At 38.4% G+C, this 8839-nt stretch overlaps 1 protein-coding gene and 1 pseudogene across 2 annotated transcripts; one reads left to right on the top strand and one right to left on the bottom strand.

The window, feature by feature from the left end:
• Positions 1-890: 890 nt before the first annotated feature.
• Positions 891-2399, top strand: LOC148743278 (alpha-2Da adrenergic receptor-like; annotated as a pseudogene).
• Positions 2400-3751: 1352 nt separating this feature from the next.
• LOC111333395 (melanocortin receptor 4-like) lies at positions 3752-8522 on the bottom strand. 2 transcript variants are annotated; one of them, XM_088725403.1, is made up of 2 exons: positions 7991-8522; positions 3752-5130 (listed from the first exon to the last, which is right to left on the bottom strand). In XM_088725403.1, the coding sequence occupies exon 2, from the start codon at positions 4953-4955 to the stop codon at positions 4047-4049; it is 909 nt and encodes a 302-aa protein (XP_088581529.1). In that variant the 5' UTR covers positions 4956-5130; positions 7991-8522; the 3' UTR covers positions 3752-4046. The 2 variants fall into 2 exon arrangements, with proteins under 2 accessions (XP_088581529.1, XP_022794682.2); XM_022938947.2 differs by lacking the exon at positions 7991-8522 and adding an exon at positions 5655-6720.
• Between the last annotated feature and the right edge of the window lie 317 nt (positions 8523-8839).

The raw sequence follows: 8839 nt of genomic DNA, 5'->3' as shown, positions 1-8839 counted from the left end.
GCGAACGATTAAGATAATGAGTAGAACACGAGCAACCATAGATTATTTTGTTGGATCGTGTTAACTGTAGATTTATCGTTCGATATATCGGTCGAGAGTCTGTCGTTAGTCAGCCGATACGTCGGTCGACACTCGGCCCCCTCTTGGTCCACACGGTCGACACACGGTCAACATTCGGTCACCTATATATCGACCGCCGGATATGCCGGTGAGAATAACTACAGTATACATGATCCATTCTTTTTTAGAACATAGCTAGCAGAGTCGCGCAATCAAATTCATTATACTTGAGCGTGCTCAAAATCCCGATAGTGCACGCTGATAGCGTCAGCAAATCCGACTTCGCCAGAAATTGTTTATTTCGCGCGAGCGGCCATTGTTAGCGCGGGGAAAAATAATATATTTCGCGACAATAATGGATACAAACAGAAACTCGGCCTACTAGTCCGAAAACGAAGACAATGTTTCGACCTTTTCCCTTGGGTTAGAGTTCTTAAATGAGGCAGGAAAAGAGAAAAACAAAGGAAAAGGAGACTCGGCATCAACGCCGTCACGATTCGCTTCAACTGATATTGTTGTCCGTTTTTCGCGTCGGATTTGATGCACAATTCCACCGGCTATGTTCTAAAACAATTGGTTCATGCTTTCAGCTGTGCACTATCGAGTTATGGAGCACGTGGGAAGTTTGGAGAGCACTCAAGAAGCTAGAATTGCCCTCGGCTATTGCCTCGGGCAACTCTTACGCTTCTTTCGTGCTCTCCAAACTTCCCGCTTGCTCCATAACTCGATAGTGCACGCTAAAGCATGAACCAATTGTTAATTACACCCGATAAGAAATATCGACTCATCAACAAATCAAAAGATGTGAAAGAGTGGCTCGAAAGGCAAGTGACGTATCTGTATCTGGTTTGTGATATAAACACACAGCAAAAATCAACGTAATTTCACACGTGTGTAGTTACGCCTTTCCTCAAGACTGGAAATCTTTGTAAAATGACGTTTTGCTCATCCTTGTCAAATTATTGTTGACCTTTCGAAAAAAAATTAAGTGACTCAAAATTAATTTTAATTTAATCAGAATGCAGACAGACAAGTTAAAAGAAAATTAGTAAAGAAACTCAAAGAAATCATTATTCAAAATTTGTTTAGCTAGATAATCATTGTATTTGGTACGTCACTTATTTCAAAACACGAAGAGATAAATGGGAAGACTTATGTAAAATTGATGTCAGTTTGTGGTTTTTATGATCAGAGAAGGGCATATCTGTTCTGCAAGGATATATCTGGGACAATTCAGCAGGACATTTGTTTTATCCGCAATTCTGTTTTAATTACAGAGAGCAAGTTCTCATTTTATTCATATCCTCCTGATGTAGCTTTAATCCGGATTTTGCGACTGCTTTGTGGCTGCTGGCTTTAAAGTGTCATCGGTGGTTCCAAAAGTGAGGTATAAGAATAAAATTCAAGTAGTGACACTGACGTTAGAAGTTACTTTTACAGAAAAGGTTAAGTGAACACTATCAGATTTAAAAAAAAAAAAAAACGGTGGATGGCTAACTCAACACCAGATGGGAATCACACGGCGAAAGTTCAAGACCTGTTTTGCTCGACTCGTAGTTATGGCTTGCCGCAAAAGATTTTTATTTTGACATTAAATATTCTCATGTCCATGACAACAATATTGGGAAACATGCTGATAATTGCTGCACTTCGAAGAGTACATTCTCTTCATCCGCCATCGAAAACTCTCCTCCGATGGCTTCTAGGTGCTGATCTTGCTACTGGTCTTCTTTCACAGCCTCTCTTTGTTAGCTTTTTAACGTCTCAGGAGCACTCCGAAGCTCGTTATTATCTGAAGACTATTTTTTACACTACAGCTACATTATTTTCGTTAGGGCTGGTTTTGACACTGACAGCAATAGGTGTTGACAGACTCTTTTCTCTTTCACTGGGTCTGAGATACCGGCAATTGGTAACAACGAGAAGAGTGCGGTTTACATTGAGTTTGCTCTGGCTTCTTAGCGCTGTGATTGCATCGACTTTCATATATCACCCACTCTTTACAACGAGAAGCGTTTATATAACCGCTTTCCGCTGCGTGATAGCCTCGACGTTCTGTTACCTGAAAATTTACTTGGGACTTCGCCAGCATCAAACACAGATACGCGTGCAGAGGCAATTTGATCAGGGAGAAACCTTAAACATAGCACGCAACAAAAAGACGGAAATGGGTGTAGTTTGAGTGCTGATAACACTGGTCATTTGTTATGTGCCACATGCGATAGCCCCAAGCTATATTTGCCTACACTGCTGCGGATACTGCATCTTTTTACTTCTTTTGGGAGGTGACAAAAAATTATGTCTACAATAGTTGTAGGATTCAAGACATTACTTTTTAAAGGCTATCATCAAACTGTAAGGAAAATTACCGAGTTTAACATACTTACAACCAGATCTGTCAGATTTATAAACATCTGTGCCCGCAAAAATCCTCGCCAGAGGTACAGCCATGGTGATAATCCAATAAACAAGCGAATCACGCGTTTTGAAGCCAAAAAATTCGTCGTAAGCTTGGGATCCAGTGTCTTTTTTATTTAAAATGTTGATCGTTCAAGACCTAATGGAGCTTCCCCTGAACTTTTTCAACTGGTTAGGAAGCACTGGCCTCTACCACTGTGTCAAAAGGGGGATGAATGCCACGTAAGGACCGTAGCTCCCTGTGTTGTGGTCAGGTCCAACATCTTACGGAACCTGCAAAATTTCTTTTCAAAACTTGTAAACTCCTCAATGAAATCTGGCCAAAGTCTCCTGCTATGTTTTGTTAAGTGCATTAATTAAGGCATATTGATATGGAGAATGTGCTATATTAATGGGTCATCATCGTAATCCTCTTACCCTTTTCCCCTTTCTACGGTTTTAATCTGATTTTGATGTTATCCACCAGTGGTGTGAAAATTGCACCAGCCTGTTACTTCATCCATAATGGCAGGTTTCTAGCGTTTACGTACACAAAATGTTTCAATGGGTTCGGAAATGTCTTTCAAACTCCATTTCCTGCAAAATCGATTTTTTCTTGTGGAATGGTTGCGAATATTCATATCAATAAATTCTCCTGATGAGTGAGCAATCACGAAACAGGCTTGTATGGATGCAAGGGTAGCCTTTGTATTTTTCTGACTCGACATGGCTTGCCTTTTAGCTTTCGTTCTGCCGGCGGCGATGGGTTGTTCGTCATCTTCATATATTTTCCTTAGAGGCGAGAAACACACTCATTAAAAATTGAACTTTGTACTTTACAAAATTGAATTTCAAATCTGACAAAGCCTCCCGATAATTTTTGGTCTAACGTGTTTTGATGACTCGGGTAAATAATGAACACTGAAGTCAAATCATGCAAACGCAAGATGAAACGTTATTAGAGGCATCTGAAATTTGCTCAAATGTACCTGCTTTTACTCTTTGTATTTAATGAGAACCTTCCACATTGAAACGCTCTTAGAAAAAAGAATGAGGTGAGAATTTTGTTCAGAGAGGCATGGGATGTTATTGATCTGAGAGATATGACCTGTATTGTTTCAATACCACTAACTTCAGTGGGAAAGTTTATGCTGGGCTCAAGCTGATAAAACAAAACTAATTGCTAGTTGCTAAAAAACGAAAAGAAAAAACCTTTTTGAGTGCAATGACTGAAATGGAGGCGCTCAAGCGTGTTATATCATGTTCCAAAGTGAAATCGAAACAGATCCTTGCATTTGGTGTGAGCATAATTTTTATTAGCTTAAGACTGGTTTTCGACATCATTGAAGCAACCGAGAAGATAGATAAAATAACTCTATAGAATACTTTTCAATTCCCCTTTAAAATAGTGTTTTATGAGAACAAATGCATAAAAGAAAGAAAATACATAAAAAAAACCAGATCATTAGAGGAGAGATCTAAGGAGATCGAGATGGTAAAACAAGTTTACTTTTCAATTAATTGAATATTTGTCCTTTTTGTTCGAAGATCCTCGATTCCACTATCTATCAGAACGTTCTTTACCTAGCTCAGCAAAATAACACTGAGATTGTTCCTTTCACCGCTTGTCTTACTTCACTGACTTTCCAACAGTAAAGGAAAGGATTTACTGCAGAGTTAAAGAAAACCATTGCTAAGGTCACATCCCAGATTAGGTCGAAAAATGGCGAAGCTAATTCTCTGAAAGCATATACAGCTTGGACTATTGCATGTGGTACATAACAAGCTATCAGTGTTATTTGTACCCACACTAACATCGTCACTGTCTTTTTGTATCGCGCAATGTTGAAGGCTTTGCCCTGGGGACCTTGCTCTGGCATGTGTATCTGCATTTGATGTTGGCGAAGGTTGAAGTATATTTTTACGTAACAAAACGTCGAGAAGGCCACACAGAGAAGATCAGTTATAAAAATGCTGATATTGGTCACGAACGAGTTGTAAATAACCGTTGTTGCAATAACAGAGCTAAGAAGCCAGAAGAAGACCACTGCAACCCGTACTCGTCTCGTAGTCACTTCCTGTCGGTATCGCAGCCTCAATAACAGAGCTAGAAGTCTGTCCGCACTTATTGCTGTCAATGTTAACATCGATAATACCCCGAGTAATGTAGCGGTACAATAAAAAATGGTTTTGAGACTTTTGCAAGTTCCAGTGTGCTCTTGAGACATTAAAAAGCTAATGAAAAGCGGCCCTGCGAGAAGGCCAACACCAAGATCAGTACTTGCAAGGCAGCGGAAGAGAATTTTTGACGGTGGATGAAGGGAATATACCCTTTTTAGCGCAACAATTATTAAAACGTTACCTAAGAAAGCAGTCATGGAAATGATAACAATTAATGCAATGATGAATGTCTTTTGTTGCAATCCATATTGGCGAATCGCACAGAAGATGTCATGACCACTCGTTTGGTTTCCATATGATGTTGAGTTGGCAGGCATTTCTCTTTGTCGCCTTTGACTTCAGTTCCGTTTTGTAGTCTCGCCTTAATTGTTATCGTATGTACATGTAACCAACTCAGGATTCTCTACTTCGCTCCGTTTGGAAGCCACCGCTGTTATAACTATTAAGCTCGACTTAGCCAAATGCTCAGGGAACGTGTTATCCTTAAAATTTCTGCAACCCAAAATCGAGATAGTTGTTAGAAGTGCAACCATTTCAACACATCTCCAATTCCCTCAAATATATTTATTTACAAATTGTCTAATATTCATTGCAAACTTTTGAAGACAAATTCTTACCGTGCTCTTTTGTTTTCCTTTTAAAAAGTTAGGTATGTATTATAATTAGGGGGTTCGAGATCACATAATATATACTTCTATTTTATATCAGCGCTGCAAATTTCAGTCGACCTTTCGCTAACAAGTGGTCGAGCTCCAGATAATCCTTAAGTAAAGAGCTCCATATCAGGATGGTTGAGACGGTGACAAAAATGATCTTGAGTGAAAATGCCTTGCTTCCTTTAAGTTCTTGACGATGTTTAACGTTTCTTAAAACGTCCCTATAATCGTAGATGCTTGATTTGTCTCGTATAATCCCTTCATATCTTCACCGTATTAAATATATCGATTTTAATAATGATATTTTTTACATCACCGATTTTCAGGAGAGATTTTTGTCCTGGATATCAATATATTTACCTTTTCGCGATAAAGTATCTTTTCTCTTCCACCTGCCTTTATCCTGTACCTGCACTTCGTTCGCATAGACTCTTGACGCTAAGGTGACATATTAACCGCAGATCTCATATTTACAAAGAGGACTGCCTCCGGGCTAATTGCCTTCATTTAAAATGCACAATCGAATTTTTTGGCACGAGTTTCGGAGCAAAATTTTCAAATTGATTGATTCCCTCACTCATCAAATATGCAGCCCGTAAGTATCTTTTGAAAAGAATTATTTTTCTTTCTTTACTGGTGACGTCTAAATGCGGTACGCTGCCTCAATATGGTGTAGACTCTTGAGGAGTTATGTAATGTTGGTGACGTTCAAAGTGCGTTAGGCTGCCTTAATATGGTTGAGAGTCTAAAGAATTATGTAAGAAACGCGTTGAATTTTTGTCTAAGTCTTCTACCACGAATGAAGCCTCCTAATAGGATATTTAATTTAAATAATTTAATATTTAATATTTATATTGCGCAAATTAACATGTGGATATGATCAAATGCGCATCACAACACTTTTAGGGTGACTTTGGCCGGACTGCATCAGCAGTTTACAAACTTTCTTTAACGTCCCCTGCCTAACCAAATTAACTAACTGATAGATGCAGGAGGAGACGGGACCTACGGTTTATTCGTCCTTATCCGAGAAGACTAGAATGTCTATCCATTTCTCGATATTATAGAAAGGTAGCGCATTCTCCTCAGTTATTTAAAGACCTTGAGTGTTGGTCCGCCCGGGGCTCGAACCATCGACCTCGACCTCCCGCACAACAATCCAGCGCTCTAACCAATTGAGCTAACCGGGAGGCGGTATACAACTTCATAAGGCGATATACAACTTCATAATTATGCGAATTAAACAAGAAGATATTTCCCTCGAAATTTGTGGCTCTTTCTGACAAAATCATTAGACAAGAATATCTTAAATACTTGAAACTTCCGCATCGGCTGTTCCCTGTGAACTTGCAATAATTTACTAAAAGTCATAAGAGAATTATCATTATCATAGCCATCATAATAGTCTTTACCTTTATTCAGATTGTTATTCGGATTATTATTAGTTAATAATTTGAATATATCAACAAGGTTGAAATGGTAAATTGGCCACCGTTACGATTATAAATGCTGACGTTTCGAGCGTTAGCCCTTCGTTCGCTCCGACGAAGGGCTAACGCTCGAAACGTCAGCTTTTATAACCGTAACGGTGGCCAATTTACCATTTCAACTTTGTTGATATATTCAAATTATTTCGTTACCCCCACCAACGCAGCCCCAAACAGTTTCTTTAGAAACTATTAGCCTTTATTATTAGTTAATACTAGAAGATTATTTTTAGATTAAAAATATCTGTACTGTAGGTACAGAGCCACCTTAAATTACATAAAAAGTGAGTTGGCTCTGCACCAACGGTACAGATTGCATTTTTTTAAAGCTTTTGTAGTGTACGCGTCTTGGTATTCGGATAAAATTCAGCGATAGATAATCGGAAAGTTCCTCATCAGGTGTTGTTTGCATTGGTAATTAGCAGGAAGCTTTTCCACACTTGAGTCAAGGAAGCTTAATTCGTTTCTGGACTGAAATATTTCAAGGATGTCACGTATTCCTCGAACGCTACAGGAGGCCAGGAATACCCTAGTCTGGAAACTGGCCCATTAAAAGGAAAATGAAATTCTGTAAAACCCGGCTCAATTAGTAAAATGATCCAAACAAACAGAAACGCTTTCAGTTTACATAACTAATAAGGTCAAAGTTCTCATAGAAGTATAGAACAATCTCAGTTCTCAGAAAAGACTTTCAATTTCAGTAGATTAAGTTTTCTCCTGAGGTGATTAATGTGTTAACAGAACTACGTCAAGAACACCATCAGTGCAGAATAAAAAGAGGGAAATAAAACATCATAATAAAATGACAAACTTAAAGGCCCATTTTCATCCGAGATCCTTTGCAGTCGTTTGTTTTTGTTTTGGAATCGCGCTATTGTTAAATGGCGAACTCTTATAGTCATTCACAAACACTATTAAAAAGAAAAACAAAGATTTGGTGAAGAACACAGTAAACAAATTTGCAGCAAAATATTTGAGACTGAAAAATCATAAATCGAGTCTGTGTATAAAACTTGTACAAAGCTTACTTGATGTTGAAGGAAATTGGTCGGCTTCAACACTAAATAAAATATAAACAAATAACCAATATTGGCCAAAACTGATTTACTTTACGCATTTCAATTATGGAATAATGACTTGTACAAATGAGATCGCTTACATACATATCTCAGGATCTCGAGTAAAAATCAGTCAAATAAGTATTCTCACCTCGAAAAAATCTCCCTAGAGTCTCTAGTTCCATCGTAGGAACAATGCAATAACATTTCTGCAAAAGCACTGTCTGTAGTGTTACCGAAACCCGTTGTTGTTTTCCTTGCCCTCCATAAATCATACACAGACTCTCGAAGTCGAATAATCCTTGCCGAGCCGGGCAGACTCGGCCTTCCTCTATACCGTTTCTTCGGCGGCATAACTTTTCAAATGACGTTTTTCACCGTCATACATGTAAGAATTAAAAACTATTTACTGATATGGATACTACGATAGTTTGTTGTTCGCACATAATTCAAGATGGAACTTTGAAAGCCCTAATTAGTAAGATGGAAGAAGATATCAAAGCGATTCCGCAACTTCGAGGAAAATAGCGTATTTTTCATATATAAAAAAATAATCTGGGCGCGCAAGGCATCTCGGTTGAAAATGGGCCTTTAAAATTATACTGTCACGCTACCTATCTATTCTGACCGTAGAGTATCAGCAACTTGACATCAAGGATTCAAGGATTCATGATGAAGATGAGTACGGTTTATTTTGTGGAATTGATAGCATTTGTAAAAGAAAAAAAACTCCTGTAGTGTTTGTTATCGGCATTAAGTCGAAAACAAATGAAATCGAACCGTTCGTATTCTCTGGTTCGAACCTAGTTTTTCTGTTGCGCTCTTTTGCGAAAGTGACACAGTTACATGATGAATTTTAAGGAGCTGAAAAAATACAGATCTTCCCTCTTAAAGAAGTGAATGTCTTTGTATCCTGTGAAACGGCCTTTCTTGAAAGTTAATTTTGTAAGGAACATATCTTCAAAATCCATGATTCTTTTATGCGAAGACATAAAGAACC

This window comes from Stylophora pistillata, chromosome 1, assembly GCF_964205215.1.
Source record: "Stylophora pistillata chromosome 1, jaStyPist1.2, whole genome shotgun sequence".
NCBI classification, from domain to species: domain Eukaryota; kingdom Metazoa; phylum Cnidaria; class Anthozoa; order Scleractinia; family Pocilloporidae; genus Stylophora; species Stylophora pistillata.
Note: the sequence above shows the minus strand (reverse complement) of the source record. Positions and strands in the feature narration are given on the sequence as shown.

Bases quoted from the DNA above. Each gene is read 5' to 3' on its own strand.
- LOC111333395 (XM_088725403.1), bottom strand. From the start codon at position 4,955: ATGCCTGCCAACTCAACATCATATGGAAACCAAACGAGTGGTCATGAC.